General features: G+C 39.6%; 2 protein-coding genes across 7 annotated transcripts in view; one reads left to right on the top strand and one right to left on the bottom strand.

The window, feature by feature from the left end:
* The window catches only part of HGSNAT (heparan-alpha-glucosaminide N-acetyltransferase), a 12,227-nt gene extending 6,942 nt beyond the window's left edge, over positions 1–5,285 (top strand). Inside the window, exons 11-17 of the mRNA XM_086891633.1 lie at positions 596–717; positions 1,111–1,237; positions 1,357–1,443; positions 2,571–2,648; positions 2,760–2,830; positions 2,969–3,081; positions 4,088–5,285. Coding sequence (XP_086747759.1) covers positions 596–717; positions 1,111–1,237; positions 1,357–1,443; positions 2,571–2,648; positions 2,760–2,830; positions 2,969–3,081; positions 4,088–4,269 — 780 coding nt within the window. The 3' untranslated portion in view covers positions 4,270–5,285. The remainder of the gene's footprint in view (positions 1–595; positions 718–1,110; positions 1,238–1,356; positions 1,444–2,570; positions 2,649–2,759; positions 2,831–2,968; positions 3,082–4,087) is intronic.
* INTS10 (integrator complex subunit 10) lies at positions 2,723–26,387 on the bottom strand. 6 transcript variants are annotated; one of them, XM_023924749.2, is made up of 18 exons: positions 26,160–26,349; positions 25,194–25,261; positions 24,389–24,492; positions 23,266–23,405; positions 22,687–22,768; positions 22,238–22,378; positions 21,656–21,827; positions 21,036–21,205; positions 17,382–17,515; positions 16,450–16,606; positions 15,731–15,813; positions 14,726–14,878; positions 13,509–13,617; positions 13,055–13,134; positions 12,422–12,584; positions 11,458–11,551; positions 3,714–3,800; positions 2,723–3,169 (listed from the first exon to the last, which is right to left on the bottom strand). In XM_023924749.2, exons 1-18 carry the CDS (start codon positions 26,286–26,288, stop codon positions 3,097–3,099), a joined length of 2,139 nt encoding a protein of 712 aa, XP_023780517.1. In that variant the 5' UTR covers positions 26,289–26,349; the 3' UTR covers positions 2,723–3,096. The 6 variants fall into 6 exon arrangements, with proteins under 6 accessions (XP_023780517.1, XP_086747755.1, XP_023780515.1 ...); XM_086891629.1 differs by having other exon boundaries at positions 16,450–16,603; XM_023924747.2 differs by lacking the exons at positions 2,723–3,169; positions 3,714–3,800 and adding exons at positions 5,383–5,772; positions 7,670–7,747 and having other exon boundaries at positions 26,160–26,350.

The raw sequence follows: 26,387 nt of genomic DNA, 5'->3' as shown, positions 1-26,387 counted from the left end.
TGTGACCTGTGTGATGTGCAGTGTGACCTGGCAGGGGTCAGTGTTGGGTATGTACACCCTTCAGTGTCCCAGTCTGCATTTTGTCACATCTAGCTTTACTGTATTTGAGGATTTCACCAATTCAGATAATGCTTAAAAACAGGCATTCCAAGACACTTTTAATGACTTTTCCACTGCCAAGGAAGCCCAGGGACAGCATATTTATGCTGAATCCTGTAGTATGTGTTTTGTCCAGTTAATTTTGGCCAAGTTTTTTCACAGCAGGGGAAAGTAGTGCTGGGTTTTGGCCTTTCTAGAGTCTGTTTTCCCAAAAGGCTTTGTTCTATTCATGAATCAAAGTTCCTTTTGACATTTTCCAAGTTAAAAAACATTAAGGGCTTTTGTTTCAGTTTGTTTCTCCCCCCTTGCCCCAAGTAACTAAGTGTCTGGAAATTGCTTCTGAAAATGAAAGGTCTATTGGTAGAACCCAGTTTTGTAATGACATCTCCCTCTTTTATCTGGGGTAGAAGACAGCCTGCCAGGAAGTACAGGTTGCCCCCAAGGGCATGTTTTTTTTTACTTGCCAGATAACACCCCCTCTCTCCATCTCATGCAGGAAGGACGATTCCCTGCTCTGCAAGATATTCTCCCCTACTGGCCACAGTGGATTTTTATTCTGGTGTTAGAAACAATTTGGCTCTGCCTGACCTTCTTGTTACCAGTGCCAGATTGTCCTAGGTAAGACTGTGCACTTGGACAACTTAATGTGGGGTATCAGCTTGGTTCTCTTCTACTGAGTAGAAGGTACATTTTTTTAGCCATAGGAAAAGAATGAAGGGAAGAGCTTTCAGGCCAGCAGGGTTAAAAGAAGCATCCATCATGTGAAAGAACTTTACTTTGGCACTGAAGTACCAGGTGTTATACAGGTGATGTCATTCTTCCTTTCTATTTAAAGAAGAGGATTAAAATCTCCCTGAAGTCTGTGTACAGCAATATTACTGCAATGCCATCAATGTGTGCCTCTGGCCTGGGAAAACATTGAGCCTTTGGTGTGCAGGGTCAGTGAGCCAGCTGCTGTGCAGCTGGACTGTAACAACACTATGTGCTACAACCTCTCTGCCTCTGTCCTAGGGGCTATCTTGGGCCTGGGGGCATTGGGGACTTTGGAAAGTATCCCAACTGCACTGGAGGAGCAGCTGGTTACATTGACCGTTTGCTTCTTGGAGAAAAGCATATGTATCAGCATCCCTCTTCAGGTGTAAGTAGTTTTTTGTTTGCAGTATGTCAGGAGTGGCTTGGGAACGATACATGCAGGAAGATTTAAAATAAAGGAGTTTGTTTGCTTGGGTGCTCTGTAACAGCTGTTTTCTCTCTAAGGTGACTTACCAATCAACGATGCCATATGATCCTGAAGGGATCCTGGGGACCATAAATAGCATTGTTATGGCATTTTTGGGACTGCAGGTACCTCTTTTTCTTTCTGGCTCCATGCTATAATGGGAAGATTTGAAGGAAACTTGGAAGTGGGGAGGCAACTGGGTTTCTTTACTTAAGGCTAAGACCGGTTCTAATAAAACCTTTTTCAGAGCAATGTCAATGACTTAGCCTGAGGTGGGTGCCAAAGTGGAAGCTAATATGGCACTAGCTTGCATTAGGTACACTGATACTTCTCAGTTTTTGTAAGGGATGGACACAAGAAGCTTGCAAAATAGCCACCTGGTGTTTTAAGGTTGGGCTTATGTTGGGAGTAGGCTGGCTCTGTATGTTGGAAAATAAGGCTGAGACACACAAACTTCACAGCTTCATTGTAAGGGTTTCAAAAGTTGCAGGTGTGCTTGTTCCCCCTTGCTGATTTTCTGCTTGTGCAGTGACAGCCATCTTGCACAGGTGCTGTGTGCTCACCTTCCCTGACAAAGAGATGCAGGCATTCATACTGGTGTTCCCAACACCAAAAGCTCACACCGCTCACAACTGTTTAAATATGGCACTTTTTGATGCAGTTTGGATGCACTGCTGGCTTTTCTGACAGCGCAGCAGCTGTGAACCAAACTGGAACTCACTCTTCTGCTGGGAAAGGAATGGTACCACATGTAGCACTGGGTAAAAATTGATTGGGAATATCTGTGAGGCAGAGCTTGCAATAGAAGTGTGACACTGAGGAGTGAATTATCAGGACACATTGCTTAGTGGCATATGAAAAGAAGCACATGCTCTGAGCAGGCCAGGGATGCTGTGGAGAAACTCTTGGGGCTGGTTCTGGTGGTGTTCTTCATGCAATCTTTACCGAGGGAAAGGGAGCTCCACTTACGTTGTCTTTACCTAATTAAGATGCTTGTCCCCTTCCTCAGCAAACATAGTAAGAAAGGGACAGAAAGTGCATCTCTACTGCTGACTGGGTTGCATTTACATGTTTTCCACTTGTGTGTCCATTCTTTACAAAGAGTCCTCATTTTGAGCCTTTCAGCCACTTGGCTGATAGAATCCCATTCGTAGTCTCTGTCCTAGCTCAGGTAGCTGGTGAAAAATGTATCTGCCTCTTGAAATGTACCTACATTAATGGGCATTATTTTTTTGTGTGTTTTTTTTATAAGGCAGGAAAAATTACTTTGTTCTACAAAGACCAGCCCAAACAAATTATGAGTCGGTTCATCATATGGGGCCTAGTAACAGTAAGTCTGATAGTTATGTAGCTCTTTGAAAGACATGTATTTTAATGCAATGCAAATATTTCTGAAACATATTGCGGTGGTTATATAAACTTTACTGACTTTCTATTTCAGGGAATTATTTCTGCTATCTTGACAAAATGTTCTAAAGAAGAAGGGTTTATTCCCATAAACAAGAACTTATGGTAAGCAAAGAGATGGAACATTTTGTATGATTTTGTTAAAGCACTATTTTAGCTCTGGGAATGTTTTACCTTGTGTACATTGAGATCTGTATCACATAGTTCTCTAAATATTACTATTTCTACTGAAAATGTTTGTAGGTCAATATCATATGTGACAACCATGAGCTGCTTTGCCTTCATCCTCTTATTGCTGATATATTACCTTGTGGATGTCAAGAAATGGTGGTCAGGTGCTCCATTTTTATACCCAGGTCAGTAAAATCACATCAGGAGACATATTCCTTATGCAGATTCTTTCTGCACTGATACTTATCCTTTTGTTTTCTGTGCTTCCGTTGTCTGTAAGAGAGTAGGGATTTAGACCGAGGTAACCTGAAGGATTCCAGACTGATTAAGTTGAGCAGAACCTTTGCACAGAACTGGGATATTTGAGACCAGATATTTAGGAGAGAGGGACAATCAGTTCTTTACACTAGAGATGCAAGCTGCTATTGCCTAATGACTGTTCTGAGTTTGATACCAAGTCAAGGTCCCAGTGAACAGCTGCCTAGTACCAAGCAAAATACCACAGCTGTTCAAAGTTGGTTTTGGAAAGGACTCCTGAGACTTGTGTAATCTAGTGGGAAACTCAAAGGCCTGTCAACAGATTAATACTGCTTCTGAAAATGTGGAAGACAAAATCCCCTGGGCAGCTGTGCAGGTTGTGTCTCTGTGATTTTAGATAAGCACATTTCCCAAAGTATCCCACTGTGGTTTTAACCACACTGGGCACACAACAAACATGAGTAGAGAATGCAAAGCCACAGCAGAGGGGACCTTTCAGCAGCTTTGGTCCCTGGTGTCTGGATAGGGGAATAGGCAGAGTGACAGCAGGGTATCATACCTCCTACCAGAAACCCCAGAGCTTTGGAGGGCAGTCAGCATTTGTAAAGGCAGCAGATCTGACCAGATTGGTTGGCACTTGTCCACCCTGGAAACAGTAGTAACTGTTATTATTAATATAATTGCAGCATACTGATTTGTTTGTATTTTCAGTTTAGCACAGAGATTATTTGTATTTCTTTTAATAAATGTCTTGGGAGAGAGAACCCCTCAGACTGTATTTGAAAACAGTGTGTAGCATCTTTGGGACAACTGACATTAGCTGTTATTGCCTTGGTGCCAACTCTTTTATAAGCCTGCCACACCTCTGCCTGCTTGCTCTGAAGCAAGCCCATACCTGCTATTTCAGATGGTATAACCTGTGCTTCCTTTCAGGAATGAACTCAATCCTGGTCTACATTGGACACCAAGTGTTTGCAAACTACTTCCCTTTTAAGTGGAAGATGCAAGACAGTCAATCCCATGCAGAGCATCTGACTCAAAACCTCACTGCAACAACTCTTTGGGTCATAATATCATATATACTCTACAGGAGAAAGATATTCTGGAAAATCTGATAGAGGTGGTCATGGTCTAGCAGGCCTAGATTCTGATGAGGCAAGGCAAATGGATTAACCTGAAATATGGTGGATTAGCCTGAAATATTGCTACTCACACTGTATTACTAAAAAGGGATACTAGTTCAAGTTTACAGTGCCATGGAAGTCATCATCAAGACTTTTATGTGACTTAAGGGACAGTATTTTCCTATTTAGCAAAAACTTACTAGTGTATTACAGTTGCTCTCTGTTTTCTGTCTTTTGTAAATATTTTACTGATTTCCCTCCTTCATACAGAGAAGCTGAACATACCCTAACAGTTGTGCAGTCTAAGACACTGATAGTGAAGGAACTGCAAGGGATGGGGGTGGTGGCTGCAAGGGGTTATCAGAAAGGGCCCATGGTAACAGTCCCTGCCTGTGACACAGAACCCCCTAACTCAGGTGCTCTGGGGTTTGTATGTACCCTTGGCACCTCTTGTGTGCCTGTCCCCTCTGGCTACTGGCACATTTAACTTGGCCAGTGACTATCTGGGAAAGCTCTGGGGCACCTCTGTGTCAGTCTGGTGGTGCTCTCAGGTGATCATGCTTCACTGTATTCTTCCCATTTCTTTGACCAAACCCTTAGGTTTAGGATGCTGCTGAAGCCTAAAATCTCTTCCGTTGGCTTATTAATCAGCAGGCTGCTCCTACAGGTTTAGCAGCTCATCTGTGCATGTTCTGGGCCTTTGTGTAACACCCCTCTTGCATGGACAAGGTCTGATTTCTTGTGCTACACTCCAGGAGTGCAGAAAGGCCATTTCCTACTGACTTTGTATAATCACTTGGATATTACCAAATTTCAATCAAAACAATTCTCTTTCTACATGAATTTACTTAAGGACACTGAATCTGAAAACCAGCAATATAGGTATAATTCTTCTGAGAAGGAAGACCTAACACACCAATTCAATGTAAAATAACAGTTTTTGGAAATTTAGGAAATTCACTTGTGCTGTGATTTCCAAACTACTGCTAATAAAAAAACTGAAATACCTTGTTATGTTCTCTGTGTATGTGTAAAGATGGAAAGAACTATGACACACACCTTAGTATAATGCTATGGAAAAAAAAAAAACCCAAACAAATAGGATATTACAAAGACTTCTAAAACAAAGTTTTATTTCTAAAGTTTGATCTACTCACATAAGAAAACCAAGCAGTGAACAAACACTTGAGTAGTGTTTGTGTACTGCAGAACCTGTAACTTACAGGGAACTTCTTGACCCTCTGAACAAGAGATTTTCCACTGCTATGCTGCTTGTTCATACAAAGAAGAGCCTTCCCCTCTCTCCACAAAAGACACTGCATCAGGATCCAGTCCATTCAAGCAAGAGTCTGCAGCAGCAGTATTTTCTCGTTAATGCAGAACCTATGCAAGACCACCATCAGATTTTCCCCACAGCGCGAGACCTGGCGCTCCATGGCCAGGCGGAAGTCTTCCTTCACTCCTTTAGTTATACCCCGGGTAACTGTGTGGTGCCTTAAGCCATGAAGGAAAGAGAGACAGACAAAATCAAATCACGGTTATCTAGTGAGCTACAGTCATTTAAAAGGTACTGCATGTCACTTACTATATATTTACGGTCCATGTCTGAGTATATTTAATGAGAGTCAAAGAGCCTGTGCTATGCTATTTTTAAAAAAATCATGTTTAGTAGCTTACAAGTCTTTAAACTGCTGCAAAGAGTCTATATTCTCACTGCTTTGACTGACTGCTGAAGGGTGAAATAATGTCAATGTTCTGGATAACAGGAAAATCTATTCCCTTAACCCAGCAAGTAGAGAGTTCTCCTTGGGGAAAGGAATTTTTTTTCCTCTCTACCTTTGCTGCCCAGGCCACCTCCTCCCTGTGATCACTTCCATAAATGGCTGGCGTTGAAAGAAGCATGAAAAGATGAACTTGCTTTCTCTGGAGCACAGGTGCCACCATAAAGAGCAGAGGACATCTTCTACCAATATCAAAGTGCAGGAAGGAGCTTTATAATCCTGTGGACACTGATATTGCTGTGACTAGTGAAAGGCACAATGAGCAGCACTTCATAAAACCCAAATCAATCCAGGCTGCATCAGCAGAAGCCAGTGAGTCTGCATCAGTAGAAGCCAGCTCTTAGGAAGATACTAGACAACAGGCAAAGGGTAACAATTATTCTGAGCACAAGTTGAGGACTTTTGAACAGAACAAAGGTCCAGCTACTGAGCAAGCTAAAGCAGTGCTGGCTGGGGAAACTTATGGGATATTGCCCTATAAAGGCCATTTTAATGAACAGTTCTTTGTCCTCATGCTGGTCTCCTAAACCTTAAAACAATGTTCTGCAGCACCAAAGCACTTCACTAGCACTGGTCCAGAATTGGGTAAGATCGATCAAGACTTTGTAACATCTACTTGCAAGCCCTACTTGGGAAGGGGAGAAAAAGACATGCCCTGAAATGAGAACCTTAACAATACTTAAGGAACCAGCATAAATTAATTTAGAGAGAAAAGCATAATGCTAATGCTGAGATGAGTCCTGAGTCATGGGTAAGAAGGGAAGAGCTGGTCAGAACCCAGCAAGCCTACTGAAGGACAGAAAAGAAAATAAAAAAAAGGGTGAGGGCATCTGTGCCCATCCAGAGATGCTGGGAACAAGGAAGGGAAACACCTCAGAATTACCCTCACCAACAATACCACCCAACTTTCATGTAAATAAAGAAGTCTGGCATTTGAGAAGAGACTTCTCAGCCAAAACAGTAAAGACCTTTGCAACACATGAAAAAGGCAAAGCCTACTGGGCAATTCCTTGGTAAGCTATGCTAAGTGAAGCAAACCTGCACTGAAAACACTCCAGTATATTCAAAGGCTATGGGTAAATGCTGTTTTCAATCTTTATTGTCTTAAACATTGTTGGCAGCTGAGTGCTATCTATGGTCAGTTCCAGCCTAAAGGAGAATATGCAACCTACAGCTCCTGAGTGAGCCAGCAGCACTTTGGAAGATGTGTGTTGTATTACAGATGGAAAACACAAAACAGAATTCAGAACAACCTAAATGAAGAAAAGTTGCTACAAATGGATCCAGGAACAAGTATCTTGAAAATAAAGGGGTTATGCTCTTGCTAATATATGATTGAACATCAGTAAAACTTTTGAGGATTTCTACATTATTGTTTAAATTCAATAGTGATTACTAAATTCAAAGGACACGGATACTGGCAACTTATGGGAAAAAGAAAAATAAATGTTACAATAGAACAACATGGTTTGCCAGGCAATGTAGGCACAAATGAAGAAATTAAAAAAAAAAAAAGATAAATATTGAGTAACAAATTTCTGAAAACCATGGGCAGTAAAACATGTTGACAAAACACAGCACACTATGAGCAGGGTTTTTCCACTTGGTACCTGTCAGCAGTCTGTATGCTGGGCTGTAGCACAGGTATGAATTCCTGCTGCAGTAACCCCATGGGAGGGCTAGAGGTCCTTTAAAAAACAGCAAATAGCAGCATTCAAACACCCACACACCAACTACCCCTCTGGTGCAAAACAACTCTCCAAAAAAGGAGTCACAGAAAACTAGGGTGAGCTCACACAGCAGTTTGACCACCGAGCAGCCAAAGGGGTGCAGGACTCTAACAGCATCAAACATGCAAATATCCCCAGATTTCATTGCAAGGCTGTTCTACAGTTGTGGTCTAGATACATACACATATTTTTGGACAGTTACACCAGGAGAAAGGACAGCAGCAGGTACAAAACCAGTACACAGTTGTACTATGATGAACTGTCACAGCTCTTCCAAGGAAGCATGTCAGTCAGAAAAGATTTAATCATGGGAGTGCTGCAGATACCACAGCTTCCCTCCAGTACTGGCAAGAGCATGTCAGCAAACTGGGAGAGCCCACAGCTTGGAGTTAAGGGATTGGCTGCTGAGCCCAAGCTGAGTGCATGCACAGCGGGTATCGGCCAGGTTGAGAACATGGCAGTATTTGTTAAAGGTTGCCCAAGTATCTTTTCATTAGCCCACTGATGGACTTTTCCACCTTCACAAATTCTAACTCCATATAAAAACAGCTGTTAGGGCATGGCACAATGCCAGAGCATAAATGCCCACTCAGAGCAACTTCCTATTTTTGACCAGGGCCACAGGAACTAACTACTAAAAGCTGTCTTAGCTGTAAGACAGTTTGTCTTCTCCAGGAAATTAAATTTTTATCTCTGTGTGCTATCTAAAACAAGATTTCTGTGTGCCATCTAAAACAAGATAATAACAGAGAAGCACAACTTGCACTTAGATTTATGTAATTCTGAGTTAGGTGTCTACCTTCAGATTTCACAGGTAGGCATTTGGGTTAGCATCTATAGTTTATTAATAGATATGGAGCTTATAAATGTCAAATAAAGATGGGACATTTAACACTCTAATACAGCTACAATAACCTGAAATAAAATAGTCACAAAAATGATTCAATCAAATGGGATAATTTTTCAAGAGTTCTTGGCATGAGTAAGTCCAGTACTTGCAAGAATGGATGTGAGAAGCAGAAAATACAAAGGACCAGCAAGATGTTATTGGTCCCAGAGTGGCAGATGTTTGCAAAAAGGATTCTGTACAATTGTGTCTTCACTACTGTTTGCAAGATCTGCAGTCAGAACTAAGCACACCCATGTGCAGAGTAAAAAAATTACACTTTCAAGATACTTTGTTTCACTTCAAAGCAACCTCTCTCCCCAAGGAGACATGGAAATACGAGTAAAACAAAGGACAAAGCTTTCAGATCAAGTTTATGCAATTAGGTAGGCTACGATTAGATTAATTATCAAAAAGAGGAGCAAGATATTAAACAGCAATTTCCTGCATATTGCTCTTTTCCTCTTTAGCTTCACCAGCTAACACTGTCCCTACTGACATGAATATCAGATAAACTGTGAAACTTGGTTTTTCTAGAAGGGAGCTCAAAAGCACTTCCTGGTGCTGGATTCAAAGCTCATACAACAAATATTGTTAACACCACAAACAGAATGAGCTAGCTTTATCACCAGTTAAAACCAAAACCACAGACCTTCTCATTCCCACGGTGGATGCCAGCAAAGGAAAGGTTACAAAACTATATATACATATACTTTGCAGAGCCCAATTGTAAGTCTGCAGACTACCAAGATCTTACTTCATCTTTTGTAAAAGCACACTGCAGTTCGCTTCACTGAGTTCAGAAAAATGAATATAATTTCCTTTGAAGTTTAAAGTACTTAGAAAAAAGTACTGGAAGAAGAATGAGAAATTCACCTGGGGAGAAAATGCCCTGTAAGTCATCAAACAAAAAGTAGTCCTTATAGAAGACATATGATGATATCTGCAATACATTTCCCATCCATTAAGATGCAGGATTGCTACATTTATGCTGAGAAAAGATCAGACAAAGGAACAACTGCTTTATCTTTGGCCTGTTGTGTCAAACTCAAGAGTCTTTCTGAGCATGAATGAACAGCATCTGAGCTGCCTCTGCTAATTCATGGGAGGATGGTGCAGCAGCTCATCCACCCAGAACTGGTGATAGTTTTGAAAGATGTAAGCAGTCTGCAGATACTGAGCCTACCAACCATTGTCCCAGGATGTGTGGCTATACTGGCACACTTTATCAAAAACCCCAGCTGGGGGAGGCTGTGAGCTAACCAGGTCAACACTTCTGGGTGACACCATCCCTGGGCCTCACAGACAGTCCAGCTAGAAAAATATCTGCGGTACCAGGGGAGTAGACATCATCTCCGACCAGTGGCCCATGCCCTGAACTATCCCTTCCATCGGCTCTCTGATGAAGTGCTTCCAGCCCTACACAGCCACACAAAGGACGCTGTACTCAGCTTTTCCAGCTGGACAGGATATTTGACTGTTTTGGCTCAGTGAGCACAAAGAAACGGACTTCTCTTCTACAAGTCTTTCCGTCATTGAGGAAACATCACTGATCAAAAGGAGGTCAAAGAGAGATTCTGTCCTGCTAGAAACACTTCTCGCTGCCTCCTTCCTGCCTGGGGGAGGTCAGAACAGAAAGTAACTGTGGCCACACCAATCAAACAGAGCCAAGAGAAACAGCACTGAACTACTGCAATGAAATGGAGACAGCAGGTAAGAAGTTACCAGATGGAGTCTTCATAAGCTTGCTGGCAAAGCTTATTACTTAACACCATATGTGGTTCAGCATGCCCTGAAGCTTGTTTTCATACAGCTGGTTACAAGCAGTGAGATATGGCAAGGGTAAGAGTTTGAAAATCTAGAGCTTAAAAGAAAAAAAACTCCATCACGTAATTAAGCATTTGAATTTCTACTTTTCCTTTAATTACACCTAGTATCTCATTTTTGTGTTGGTTATCTAGATCTCTGGAAAATCTATTTTTGGTTAAAATTTGGATCCTGTTGTCTGATGTTAGGCTCCCATTTTGAAAACTTTAGCCCACTTCTGGTTTGTAAATAGCCAAGTGAAATTTCAACACTTTAAGCAGTCCCCCTTTTAGGAAGCAAAATGCTACAAATTCTCAGAAACAACCAGGATAACTCAAAACATTCTGCCACTAAAACCCTGCAGAGGATAGTTTTGAGCCAAGATGGAGTAAGAAAGAACACCTAGGAAGTTAATCCAAATTATTAATTTGCTTCAGCATCTTGTAATAAGCTAATCAGAATAAGATGACCTGCTAATTCAAACAAAATGGTTACTGGAGTGTAGCTGGAGTGCAATTTAATTGATATTTCATACAGAAGTATTTCATCATTCAATGGTCTTCCACAGAAAAAATAAGCAAAATAGTGCTTTCTGCTCAGCATTATTCTTCAGCAAAATTACAAACAATACCTTGCACTCATGCCTAATTATTTGAAGAATTCCTGCAAAGCACAACTGTCTACTTGAAAGATCACAACTGTAATCACTTAAATATCTACCACTCTAAAGCAAATGCCACACTCAAAAATAAAGTCCTGTAAAAGCAGGAATTAAAGCTGAAGAACCCCCCCAAAAGAATACACAGATCGGCAGGAGAGTCAGAAAAAGAAACTCGCGGCCTTGTTTGAACTCCTTGAATTTAAGCACAAAGACATGACAAACTATCCAGAAAATAACATGAAAGCAAAGACAACCAAAACATACTCCCTTTTTTTTTTTTGCCAAAGAAAACAGTAAATGCTTTTTTATCCTTACTTGATCAACATTGCTTGATTTGGCAGCAGTTCCAGATGAATTTTCCCTCCTTCCTGTGTTCTTAAATAAGCAAATTCCTCCAACATATCAATATCTGAAGAAAACGTTAAAGATTTGAGTAGGGAAACAATGATTGAGAACATTCTTTCTTATGCCTCACATCTGAAGCCACATTGCTGAAAGGAGAGTCCAACTGAACAGCTACTGATGCACCTCATTATTAAAAATGACAGAGAAGATCACAGCATGTACTCCTAATCCTCCACAACCTGATAAGAAATGGCTTTTCAAAGGTTAGAACACATCCGTTAGTTTCTTTTCTTTCTTTGTTTCTTCATATATATTCAGAGGTGAAGACGGCTGATCTCAAAATTCCCTGGGTTTCACGTCCTTTTTCTGCACTGCAGGGTATGAAAGCAGTGCAAACTGAGCTGCACCTGAAGCAAGTGGCACTTTATAACACTTTTTAGTTTTCTATTTTGATCTCTTATTTAGCTGCTTGTTTTGTTCTTTCCTTTGGGTTTTTTTTTTCTTTCTTTTAACACCACACCTTATTTAGTTGTCTCAGATAGGAGTTAGACTCCCCTGCTTCCTGAGGCCCATGGCTGGATATCTATCTACCACTTTGTAATTTTTGTTAACAGCCTTGTACATAGTGCCCTATATTTCTTAATGAAGAGATTGCTGCCACGTGCATGGGCAGCCCGAGCTGCTGCTGTCTTTCTGAATGGAAATGCAATGGCAGTGTACTTAAGGCTACTCTCAAGTGCCAGGAGGCATATTTACAGTCTATTGTGTACTGAGCCTCCTACAAGAGGTTTTCGTGGTTTGAAAATAAATACAGAGTATGATTCAGGGAAAGAGCTGCTCAAACTAACAGGGAAAGAGCTGCTGTTCAAACTAACAGCTTTTTCAACACTACAGCACAGGATGTGAAAGACATTCTTGGTTAGAGAAAGGATACTTGTGACGTAGTTGAAAAAATTCTCATACTGGAAGTTTCCTTGCTGGCAGATTTTGTTGATGGCTTTCAGGAACAAGTTCTCACCCCTTGGCCACTCATGCTGAAGCAGAACAACTACGTGGCCCAGGGCCATATCATCTCTGCCGTCTGTGAAAGCTCTGAGCTTCAGGGAAAAAAAATTACATTCAGACAATCAGGAAGCACATGTTGCTTTCAAAAACATACAGGATTTATCTCACCTAGATCTGTGCAAATACAGAAGTTCTTTAAAAGTATATATACTTTTAAGGCAGAATTAAATACACTTCTAAAGTAGGTTGGAAATTTCCAGCTAAAATATCAAATCCTCCCCACTAACTTGTAAGAGAAGTCTGAAGAGAGACAGAAATATTGAGATCTGTTATGTCTTCTCTGCTCAAAACTCAAACAAATAGAGAGAAAAAGAGAAAACATACCCTTCTTCATCAACACTCCACTCCCCTCTCCAAAAGAAGACCCTCCCCCAACCCATTTAGGTAAGAAGGACTGAGGCACAGCCCTTCAGTCACAGCACTGGGATATGGCCATGCAGGAATTTCAGGATACATAAATTAGGCCTTAAGGACAAGAAAGCTCCAATTGACCCTACATTACCTTGAAACAAGCTAACAACAGATGCAGGCAGTAAGGCATGATAGCTCTACTGGTACATGGCCAAAGCTTCAAATCAGACCCTGCAACAGAACAGTTCTTTAGAGGTCTCACAATAGGTAGGTTGAAAGAAATTGAAATGGAGAAAAACAAATTCAAAGTTACCACATTAGGGAGGAAAGCTTTGAATGTAATTTATGACTGATTCAAAATGTGAAGTTAAACATGTAAAGTTTTTCTTCTTCACTTCTCTTTTCCTGTGGTAGGACCTTGCCACCAATATACTTTAAAAGGTACAAGAAGAAGAAGAAGCAAGAAAACCTCAATACAAAACCAAGAGGGAATAAGGAACTTCCTCCCTTTTTATAATACAAAATGAGAATAATTATATACTCAACCAGAACACATGAACTAAAATTGAGCTGACACTGAGTTTAGGGTAATAGCAACTCCATACCTTTCCTGAATTTTGACTTGACTTTAGGTTGCTCCTCTTGTACTTTACCTCCTTCTTGTATTGGAAGTAAAATACAGCACATGAGGTCAAGCACTTTTTCACATGTTTGCTGCAAAAGAAGGGACATGATAATGCTGAATTTGAAGTTCTTAAAAATATGTTAATAACAATTAAAAATTTCAGACACCACAAAAGGAAAAAAAAAAAATCACAAAATTCTTTGCTAGAACTTGAACTGACTTAACACACAGTACAGTCTGGGTAAGCAAAAAGACTTAGCTGTCACTAAACAGCCTCTGAGAGCCTACATACATCATTTGAATGGTGAAAAAATTATACTGGCATTCTTCATTTCAAAAGGGTAAGATCAATATAACTGCAATCAAAAATTATTTTGAAGGATTAAGTTTACAAAAGAATTCTTAGGACAGTTTTGTAAAATATGTTCTGTTAATGGTAAAAATAGAAAGGAAAATGGCAATATGACAGCATGATAGAAATTCATTGAATTTTTATGGGTATTTCCTAGCAAGAGGTCTGTGGGAATATATGAACACATTTCCAGTGAAAAAGTATTAAAGTGGAAGGGACAAAAGCACTTGTCCAGCAGTACTAGGATGATGTTAGATCCTAAGAGACAGAGCCTTTATTGTCAGTGCTGACACTGACTGACCTCAGACCACCATGCACTCATGGAATATTAAAAACACAAAACATATATTGCAAAAGCAGAGCAAGTTCAGAGGTCAGGGCAGACAATATTGTTCTGGTGTCTTTTATATCATCAGTTAATAACTAACTCTCTTTTAAGATGATCACAGAAGTTCCTTTACTTTTCCTTCCCCTGCCACATGAAGCCTGTACCTAAAAGAATTCCCCCCCAATTTAAGGAAATAATTCAGTGAAGTTAAGGAATGCAAATTAAGGTTGCATTTACAGACAACTCAAACACATGCAGCCATGAAAAGTCATAACTAACTCCCCAAATCTTCACTCTCAAACAGACTATACACATACATATAAAGAGTTGCTAATGGACAGTCAGTAAATGTGGCAGGAAGCGTAATTCTCCCAGTAAAGCATGGATGTTTCAGTAGGCCCTGGTTTATGTTCGATATCCTGCTGAAAGCAGGCTAACAGGAAAATTCTGTGGAAAAAGAGAAATGGGAACCACAGGGCAGCTGATGAAGGCCCAGTGTGTGGAATGCTGTACATACCCGATATTCTCCAAGGGCAAAGTGGCACGATGCTAACTGGATTAGCGCTCTCTGATTTTCTAAAGATCCTTGTCCTGTAATTTGCTGGGGAGAATGAGAGCCCTGAAGAGCTGCCAAGTGATGTAGGCTGCTAATTGCTTTTTTGTACTGCCCCTTTGAAAAAGAATATTAAAAAAGAAACTGTTAGGGTCTTTTCTATACAATAAGTAGAGAGAGAGAGAAAAAAAATCTCTTACAGGAAGCTTTCAAAATGGAGTGTGTCCAAGTAACAAGCCTTCAAAATTTTAATCAAAACTAATAATCTCCAGTAATGAGTTATGTACAAGACTGTGGGTCAATCATTTGTAAGGCAGACAGAAGACAAACAAAATTAAAAAAAGCCAGTTTACCAGATCATATTTGTAACTGAATCAAATAATTATATTCTTGAGTTAACTGTTACTTTATTTAGACTAATAAAGTTTGAAATAGCTCTTGTTCAGGCACAAGAAGAGGCAAAAATAAGACTTCCAAAGGAAAAATAAAGAACGAGCTGTCTTCTGTAGATGGTACTGGAATGAGCACAGTCAGCCTCATTTTTGTGGAGAAGTACAGAAGTTAACTGAGACATGTTAAAACCTTCTACTGTTTGAAAATTCTCTCTGTGTTCAAATAAAATGCACTGACAGACTAATAAAATACACTTATCTTCCATAACACTATGTATATATCCACTGGTCAAAATGCCAATATAGATGTCTCTTATACATGCCAAAATTAGCTGGACTCAAACAAGAGCTATTGGAACAGGAATATACAAAGTAAGATACCAAGCTTGTGGTGCAAACAGTGTAGTTCTATCCCCAGGAACCATAATTTAAGGTATAAAACCAGTAGACACTCTAAGCAGTCAAACTGGCTAATCACAATTACTATTTACAAGAAGGAAGTAAATTGCTATTTACTAGAAGGAAGTGCAACACAATGGTGGTGTTTTTCCTGATTTATACAATTTTTTTTTTTTACCTGGTAGATGATCATGTCTGTAAGAAAGATTCTTAACCAAAGCCAGGTTTCTGTCTTCCATGACAAACAAATTCTGGTGAACTCTGTGTTAAGTGGTTAGAGAAGAAAAAGAGATTATGAAACATTTCACAGCTTTGGGTTAAACATCAATAATATATATAAAAAAAACTGAATTTAAAAATGGAAAAAATGGCACCAAACAGTAAGAGGATGAAATCCTTCACATACAGGATATTCTCTTCCTAGACAGTAATTTTTGATTACGCTTCTGTTCACAGTGTCCAACAAACCTAAAAGCAACTAGGTGGTACTGTTCACCTCCTTTTTACAAGAGAAATTTTTTTCAAGATTATCACACCAGTTATTATCAGAAAGGGAGGCACAGTAAAAACACATGTTCTTAATTGTGATCTAAAGAAGCCATTAGCAGCATGTCCTCACTGAGCACTATCAGCCCTACTACTGACCTATTGCTTCAAGAGAAGTGGGGGTGAGTAAACAAAGACGCATCAAGAATGAAATGAAATACAGGAACAAAATCTTCAGAAATGTAACAACTGATAAAGCTTCTCACTGGAACTTCTATCAGAAGTACTCAGGACCCTTTGCAATTTCAATTTTAAGGATTCATAATGGCAGGAATTCCATTTTAACAATAAAAAATGATTTCTACACAGAGCAATGAAATCCAAATGCAATTCTAAAAGCAGTTACCTTACCTTTGTCAAGTGATTCCAGAGAATACAGCAGCTCCCAGCTCTCTCTTGCCAGTTTGAAACTCTCTAATACTTCAATGGAGTTTGCAAGATCAGCCTTATTTACTGTAATATGTCGACTTCTTGCTTTCCCAGAAGGATCCTCATCATCTGAGCTCTGCTTAGAAGTCAGTATAAAACACCAAGATTAAATTCTTAATTTATACTTGTTTCAGAGAACTCTACAGTCACAGAATTTCCACTGAACACAGGAAAACAATAGTGTACAGAGGTGCTCTGGTCCTAGTTTAAGTGGCTTTAAGTGATTTTTCACTTAGTTTGTTCAAGGTTAAACCAATCTGGTTTGCTACCAAGAACTCAGTGGCACAGTGTGATGAGCAGTATCCCAAACAAATTTATTCTGTTAAATGTGGTATACCACCACTGAGCTTCAGCTAGATTATCTGTTGAAGTACATACACACTTTACACTTTATGGCTCAGTTTAAGCCTACAGCAAAGAAATATATATATAATATATATAATGCAAAGAAAATCCTTTATAAGAATTCTCTTTATAGCAGAGAAATTCTATAAAATAGTGATTTTCTACCATTAAAGCAATAGATATATTGACAGTTCCAATCATGAAAAGTCTATTATTTTGGAAGTTTACCTGTAGAACATCTGCCTGCTATAGCTACCTTTTTAAGTGCCTCTGCTGAACTCCTTCAAGTTAAAGCCTTCACAACAGTACAAGTATCTACAGCAACTGCTGCAAAAATGGTTTTATTCTTACTAACTGTAGGAAAAAAAAAATTTGAAAATTGTGGTCATAAACAGCTAATTCAGGGTAGCTCTAAAATATGTCTTTTAGATCTATGCCAAAACCACTGCTGTCTAAATTCCAGTAGCAATGCCATTCTTGTTATGAATTAGAAAGTCTACAAAAGTTACCATTGTTTTTTCTCTTCCTTCAGCAAGTTTCCTTTTTTTGTGTATGTGTTTGTTACGATCAATATCTGTATCACCGTAGATGTTGGGTACATCCTCAAGAAGAACCAGTGGAGTTTGGTTTGGAGCATTTGGACCTGGATATAAAGATAGATTAATTCACAAATGCCCTAAACTGATCTGAAAGATCTTATGCCTACAACAAGCTGAGGTTTTTTTTCCTTCAAAAGTAATGACTATAATGCTACAGGAAACAATAAAGTCACTTAAATTGCTTAAACTATGCTGGTGAAACTATGGTTTCCTCAACACAGCCATACAGTGAAGGTCAGAGTGCATTTACCAGGCATCACCAGAGTCTGATTGAGAGTTTCAGAGTATTTTGGAATCCCTTTCTTCTGGAGTAGTCACAAGATATACCTGAGTATACCAGGTATCCAGTACACCAGCAGGTGTTCTCTGACCAAACATTATTTGCTTTTATGTAAGTACAATTATTCAACAGATAAACAACACAAATGGCTCTGAAGTTAACAGCCACAAATATGGCAAAGCACAACAATATTCTCAAAATATTTTTCATGAGAAACTAAAACAATATGCTGAAAGGCACTGACCCCTCAAAGAAGTTTGTGTATTTTATGACAAGATTTCCCTAGTAGGATCACTCAGTGTCAGCTTTGCCACTGATTTTACAGAACAGGATTAAACCTTTAGTTGACTGCCAGAGCTCATCTTCACTCCCAAAAGATAGAAAAGCCTCATTTTGAAACACAGAAAACAATTTCTACTTTCACTGGTGTCAAAGAACATCCAGTAGGATCTGGTACCTGTTATCTCACACACCAGTGCTTAACTTCGTTAGACATAAAATAGGAACAATACTTCTTAATCTCAAACAATATTGATATGTAATCACTACTGAGACAGCTTTCCTTCCAAAGACATTTTCTCCTTCTGCACAATCAAGTTGCATATAGATGTGCAAAGCTCAGTCAAAGAAAATATAAAGGAGAGAGTAATCCTTTAATGTTTGGGTTTTTTTCATTCTGAAATCTCTGCCCAGTAAGACAGTAGTGCAAACAATTATTTTCAGTTTGTGTATTTCTTCTATTTGCAGAAAGATAGGTGGCTAAGGCCTCATTCATAACCAATTTGAAAGTTTAGTAGAAGGACAATTCATTTCATCTTCTGACATAAAAAAACCAACTTCTATCAAGCTTCTCCCATCTGCTCAAAAGTGATGTGTAAGGAGTTCACTACAATAGAAGCTTCTGTTAGAACAGCCAATCTGCTCTAACAAATACAGGTCAATTAATACAACCACAATAATCAGGTCAATAGATACCACCATTGAAATTGCACCTACAGAACATTGCAATCATCTCTCCTGTACCATCATGTATTCCACTACAGAATCTAATCTGTGTGAACTGAAAATAGATTCAGGACATAACACAGAAGATTCATATCTGATTCTCATGGATGTAAAGTACCACAGCTGGGATGCTGGAAGAGTTTCACCACTAGAACCTCAAGAGTTGCCTAGTTCTAACACCTGAGAAGAAACAAATTGGATTTTTCTTTTACTCATATCGACTTAAACTAACACCAGCTAAGTGCTTTGCTTTCCAAACAAGCATTCTCTTCCCAGTACCAGAAATGCACTGTAGTCTTTATTCCAAAACCTCCAGTCCTAAAACAAAAGAAAATCCATTATCACCCTTGACTGGGGCTGCAGGCCCTCTTTTACAGTACTGAAAGTTACACAGGGACACAAAGAGCAGCGTTGTGTTTTTCTGTCTGAACTCTAGAATCTAAGCTTACAGAGTTTTTAACTATTTTCTAGCAGAGAATGTTATAAATAAACCTCCAAAAGCATCAGCCCAAATAGCAACTCCTGCCAAGCCTGGAGGCAGCCTCAAAGTTATGAGAGGTGTGAATTGCCTCATTCATTTCTCAAGCCTCCAGCAAAGCAGATACACATTATGTACAAGAAATGCATTGAAAAATCTTCCCTCGAGAGGCTTCTTGTAAATCCATGCACATGAGAAGAGTCACAGACCTAATCCTCACAGATGAGAGACAGCGTTTTTCTCCGTGACCATGCTTCCAAAAATATGTAGGATTCTACATTTCTACAGTAAGCCCTCCAGAGAGAAGGAGGAAAAATTTGCATGATAGAAAAGATATGAAAGGTACTGAATACTACTGGACTTCAATGCTAAAGCAGAAATGAGTAAAAGTTGTCTTGGAAATACTTTCCTGGTATCAGAAAATGACAGAGGGTACCAGAAAAGCTGCACCAAAGGAACTGCACTCTGTAACCTCAGTATACATTCTTTTTTTGGTGGTTCAGTCAGAAAACATGAGCTTTGAAATACTCAATTGTACAACTTAGAAAGGATCGTTTTCACCAATTCTTCACTTCCTTTCTTCTTTAACTTGGAATCAAGCAGCTAAAACTTCATGCACACCTGAAGCATCCTCCTGCCCACCACAACCCTTTCTTCCTCTGGACTGAACAAAACACTTGACTCATTAGTTAATTAGTTCCTATTACTCTATGTTCTTTGCACACCAATTGCCATGTCATTTGTCCTCCAAGTTTAGCTATCTACTAACATTATTCAACTGATCACCGAACACTGTACAGTTGTTTAAAACCCATCATTTGTATTGACTGCTTCCTTACTCAAATGATCATTTGCTCCATACAGAAAAATGTGATGAAACTTATGATCACAAGACACAGAACTGAAATTGTAATTTTAACATCAATCAGTAACTGTAGTATTAGTAAGTATTAATTACCTAGGGTGACAAATTGTTACTGTTGCAAGGAATTTCCTGTCACATTATTAAGAGTTGAAAATTCCTCTTTATTATGCTGATTATTTCAGTAAATTCTAAACAAAATGGAACTGAAAAAATTTTCATCAGTTTCTGGACTGCACCTGAAAAACCCCATCAGTCCCAGAAGAAGCAATCCAAGGTGTTCCAAGCAATCTGGTATGTCCCAAATGCAGATATGTGTGGGTAGGAAAATGCACAGGTAGCATAAATATGTTCAACATTCAATTTACAAATTAATTACAAATCAAAAATAATGTGCAAAACACACCTGAAAGATTATGTTTTAACTATATAAAGACTAGTTGGAAGCTTGTGAATATCAGGAAATCTTCCTATTCAGCTTTTATTTGCTCAATTACAAACTTATTGTGTGTTCCAAATGCAAAAATATCTTCACTTTGACTGAAGGAAAGCAGGAAAATTTCAGCTTCAAAGAAACAAAATCAGAGGAGAAAATGAAACAAACATGATGCTCATGGAAGGGTAGGAATCAACCCTAGGAATGTTTCCTATAATATCTAGTCTGTTATTTTTCTCCTTGCTAGACAATCAACTGCTGCTGGCCGAGGTTGAAACCACAATGCTAAGCTAGATTGATCTTTGGTCTGCTTCACCACACATTTGTTATGAACTAGCATTGGTAAGATTAATGGCTTGAGAGAATTGTAACAAGTTATAGCAACATATAAATGTTGCTTTGTGAGATGACAGTTTCAAAAGACTAATGAAAAAAGATCTTTAAGACATTAGCAATGAAATCACAAAGGGCTTATTACTGAAGTCGAAACATTAGAAACTAACCTTGAAAGAGTGATGGCTGGATGTTGCTGACATACTGAAAAGCATTTTTAAAGAAGACCAACATCGTGGAATACACTACTTGATTCTTGTATTTAATGTGGGCTTCACTATCAAAGTTACTGATGTATCTGCAGAGATCCTTCATTCGATGCAAAATGTCACCGTAACTTCTGAGGGGAAAAAGATAACAAGTATTCAGGACGCTACACAGACTCTGCAGCTAAAGAAAAGAATGCATACTGAATATGAAAATGGTTCTGCTGAGGATAACCTCCAGCATACAGTCAGTGGAAGCTGGGAATACATACTAGTGAATATCACAAAACATTTACCATGTATGTTTCTCTTTACTGAGGCATGTAGGAAAGGCTGCCCCACAGCACTATAATGCTTATGCAGGACTTTCATCATCAAAAGTTGATTTCAGAGACTAATTTGAAAGTGCTCTCTAGAGACATGTTTTTGCTGTACATTGTATAGTCTTGAAAGAAAAGCTGCTGTCAACTTACACAAAATGCTCTTTTGTTAGAATTGTTCTTCAATGAGAATTTATCTTATTAAGAATCAAAAAGCCAAATTCTCCACCAGGGGAAATACCCAGCAAAGTAGAGCTTTCTTACCTTCTTCCCTTATCCATTTGCCACTCACACCTCATTCCCACAACAGACAGTATTTTAAACAGTCTCTCCCAAGGATCTGTAATCTGGGATGATTTCTCTGTGAGACCATCTATTACATACTTCTGAGAGCTGCGCTTGCTTGGAGACATAATATCAGAAGAATCTTGTGAACCTAGGAAAACCAGCACATTCTTCTCTTCATAAAGAAATCAAACTGATTCATTTTCAAGAAGACATGTAAAAATTATGTTGGAACTTTCAGGGTAACCATTCTTTACACAGAAGGCTAACAGGGAGCAGCAGGCATTTCTGCCTCTGTACAAGAGAGCTGGTAGGCTGGATAAGGATATCTTGGACATTTTGTCCCACTTCTCATATGCTGAAGCATCATGAGCATCATGACTAAGTAGCTGAACTAATACTTTGGTATTTTGGAATCAAAAAACTAAGAAACACAAAATACTACTTTTAATCCTTGCCTATGGGATACATTACATAAAAACAATGTATTTTTTAATTTATGGACATCAGTGATACCAAGACACATTCTAAAAAAGCTTAATTTTTAAAAAGTATTCTTACCTTGATATTGACTTTCTGTCTGTGTAGACCTAGTTACGTAATTAATATAAAATTCTGCTGCTTTATTCAGATATTTATATAACAAGCTGGCAGGAAGTCGTACATCAGGGTTGTTAATTATCAGAGGAAGGACATCACAAACTAAAATAGAAAACAAACAAAAAAATCCTTTAGATTTGTGGGTTTTTTTGTTCTATTTCTCCTAGGTAAGTTTTCTCAATCAGCAGTGTGAGCCTTCATCTCTGGCTGACCATATACCAGAAAGAACCTCACATGAATGGCTCCAGGACCAATCTGTACCATACATTCAGCCTGGATTAACAAGGCCTGAGCCTCTTCTGACCAAAGCAGTTTTCTAATCATAGTCCCATGAAGGAAGTCTACTGTGCTCAGAACCTTGCCATACTAAAAAGTTGCACAGTAAAATAAGAACATTAGTATTTTCTTACCAAATAATTTTCTAAAACAATTCACTGGAGATTCTTGGTCTTCAATACTTTCAGCATCTAATAATGTTTCTCCAAGGCCTACCTGTGAGAACAAAGGTGAAAATCAAACACCAGAACAGGGGTTTTAGAAACTTTTTGAACTGCAGCTCAGTGGGGTTGAACACTAATTCAGTAACAATCCTATGGCAACAGCACGTGCAAGTCTCCAAATACATAGTTAAACTCTCCACACTTAATAGAAGGTGAAAAGCAGTGTCAGAAGATAGCAAAACTAGATCAAGAGAAAAACTCTGCATAAAACTATGCCAGTAGACATGCACAGACAAGTGAAAGCAATATATGACTGATATTCTTTCATTTACAAAACAAAAGATTGTTTTATTTGCTTCCATTTGTATTCTGCCCAATCCCTTCCTGGTGGTAAGATCATGATACAGCAGTCTGAACTATTAGTCACAATTAAACATGAATAAAAATACCCACCCTCTCATTAAGGCAAAGGAAAACATGTTACAGCAAAATCTCAAAAAACTGAGTGCAAATAACCTGAATAATTACTATGAGTTTCTCTTCTCTTACCCCATGCTGCACCACAGTCTCTGGGAAACGCCGCAGAAGTAGAAGGAGCATTTCTGCCCTTTCTAATGTGTTAAAGCACTGCTCTGTTGCCTTCAGGAGCATTTCACACTGGACCCGACCAGGAAGGGTCTCAAATAAGCCTTAAAAAAAAAGAAAACATTTAACTTGTTTGGTCTGAATTGTAAAGATGACTGACAAAGCATAAAAGACCATCAACGTCACCTCACTATGCTTAACAAAAAGGGATTTCCTTATGCTTTTTCTGCTTTCAATACACACACCTGGAAAAAAAGTTTGTTTCTTTCAGAGAAGACCAAAGAAATATTTATATGTAATAGTGTTTATTTGGGTGCAAGGAATTTGAATTGACAAGACTGCTAGTAAGTGGAATACTCAAAAGCCTAATATTTATGTATTTGGCATTTCAAGATACTTTCTCAAAACTGTTAATTTTTTTACTTACATTCTACTTCTACAATTATTATTTCATTACTAAAATGTAGGAGTTTTTCAATTTAAATGCCTAGTGAGGCACTAAAAAGAAACATATTCTCCCTGTATGTTTTATGTACTCTGAAAAATAAACACACCCCATGAAAAATAAAATGTTTTCTTAACTGGAATATTCATAGAGCTTCTGAAGCACATACTCAAACAGCAGATCATAGTTTGTCAGGTGTAAATCCTGCTTTCAGAACTGCCTGTGGTTGCCAGCAGTGAATGCCAAGCCCTTCTGGACACCATTCATTTTTATATCCCTCACTACATAAATAAATAAGAATTCATCCCATTTTTACGATCATACACTGTTCTCTGCAATCTGTGGGACAATGACTTTCAAGTCTCATTCCACTCACTTCCTATCCAATTGCTCTTCTATGTGCTTCTTGTTCTGGCAGAGTAAGCCTATCCATAGCAGAGACAAAGCAATGGGAACCAACTTATCATGTCCCTTTGCTTTCCTAAGCCTAACACACCAAATTAAGTCTCTAAGGCTGAATTGAGGGAAAAAAACCAAACCCTGCACTCCACAGGCAAAGTTAGAAAAACTGACATTTACTTGTTGAACTAGATAAATAATTAGAGGGCTTATCTTTAGATTACTTCAGGAAAGAATCCTTACCTCTTAAAAACTGTGTCTGCTTGTCCTGGGAGTCATTCCTTAATGCTGATGTAATAACACTGATCTCCCTCCATACAGCAGGTTGGTCTGGAAAATTCACAAACCTGTAACAAAGTTTAAGGCAAGGAATGTACAGTGATCCCAAAATCTGTCTCAAAGACAAAACCTTCCCACAGAAGTATGTGTTTGGGCAAAACAGAAAATAAAACCTTCCTTTTACAGTTTGTTCTTAATTAATTAGCTCTTTTGTGCTTAATTTATCCGCACAGTTTTTCAAAAATACTAAATTTATATTTTTTTGAAATCCAGACATTTATTTATCCAGAGAAGGGCAGTGCAGCTGCTGCAGTGTCTGGAGAACAAGTCCTCTGAGGAGTAGCTGAGGGAGCTTGGGTTGCTCAGCCTGAAGAAAAGGAGTCTCAAGAGTGACCTTATTACTCTCTCCAAGTCCCTGAGAGGAGACAGTAACCAGGTGAGAGGGTCAGCCTGTTCTCCCAGGCAACCAGTGACAGGACAAGAGGACATGATCTGAAGATGCACCAGAGGAGGCTTAAGCTGGACATTAGGAGGAATTTCTCCACAGAAAGGGTAATTAGAATTGGAATGGGCTGCCCAGGGAGGTGGTAGAGTCACCCTCCCCAAGATGTTTAAGGAAAGACTGGATGTGGGACCTGGTGCCATGGTCTGGTTGGCAAGGTGGTGTTTAGTCATAGTCTGGACTCAATCATCTCAGAGGTCTTTCCCAAACTGATTCCATGAGAGGAGAACCTGGGATAAACATGGAGTTCCAGCTCTGATTACTTACATGTCGTAGAGCAGCCTGCCTGCAGATGCTGTCCTTTCAGCATTCCTCTCAATAGTGTACATCTCATACTGCAGGATGCAAGAACAGAACATCAGTTTTCCTGAATGCATTTATCAATCACATTAGTCCTTCCACTCTAAAAAGCTGCCCTCGATTTGCCACAGCAGTGTGCCTAACAGAAAACTGAAGGACTGCAACACTTTCTGGACAAATTAGAAAACATTCGGCTATTTAATAACACATAAATTGAGGCATAAAATTCTGCATGACAATATACTTATTATTAGTAACACTAACAATGTGCTAGTATCTAAAGGAGGCCAACAGAGAAGTCAGAGAAGGACTCTTCACCAGGAAGTGCTATGACAATGGTTACATTGTAATAGTAATGGGTACAACTGAAAGAGGGGAACTTCAGATTACCTATCATGAAGGAATTCTCTAGCATGAGAGTGGTGAGACACAAGAACAGGCTGCCCAGGGAAGCTGTGTGTGCCCCATCTCTGGAAGTGTTCAAGCCCAGGCTGAATGGAGCTTGGAGTAACCCAGATAGTGGGAGGAGGCCCTGCCCATGGAAATGGGGTTGGACTAGATTACCTTTAAAGTCCCTTCCAGCCCTTAATATTCCACGGCCCTGTGAACACGCTGGCTTAACTTTTACACAAACTGAAAACTTGGAATGCAAAGAGTTCTTTGCCCAGGGTTTGCACCCAGCCAAATGCATTGCAAAGCTCCCAAGCTGCCACAAAAGCCATAATCAGAAGAGGTACTTTAACTAAAAGTACTACTACTAGTAGTAAAGTAGTAAATGGTTTTCTTTTGTTTTTTAACCGCGCAGTCAGCGCAGCACCCAGCGGCCCCGCCCCTCCCTTCCCCATTGGCCGAGCTGCCTGTCAATCAGGCAGGGCCGCAGCGAGGTGGCGCGGGGCCCCGGCGCCGATCGTGTGCGACAGCGGCGGCGCTCACTTGTATGTTGAAGTCGGCGGGGTAGAGGCTCCGCGCTGTGATGAGCCAGGCCTTGGCCGCCCATAGGTCCCCCGGCACCAGCTCCCGGGCCCGCTTCACCAGGAACTCACAGTCCCCCTGCGCCGACATCTTGCACCCGGCGCGGCCTGGCTCCGCCCCGGCCGCCGGGCGCCGCGCATGCGCCACGGCGCTCCCCGAGCCCCGCTCGCCCGCACTTCCGCCCCAGCC

Source organism: Cyanistes caeruleus, chromosome 5, assembly GCF_971803275.1.
Source record: "Cyanistes caeruleus chromosome 5, bCyaCae1.hap1.1, whole genome shotgun sequence".
Classification (NCBI taxonomy): domain Eukaryota; kingdom Metazoa; phylum Chordata; class Aves; order Passeriformes; family Paridae; genus Cyanistes; species Cyanistes caeruleus.
Note: the sequence above shows the minus strand (reverse complement) of the source record. Positions and strands in the feature narration are given on the sequence as shown.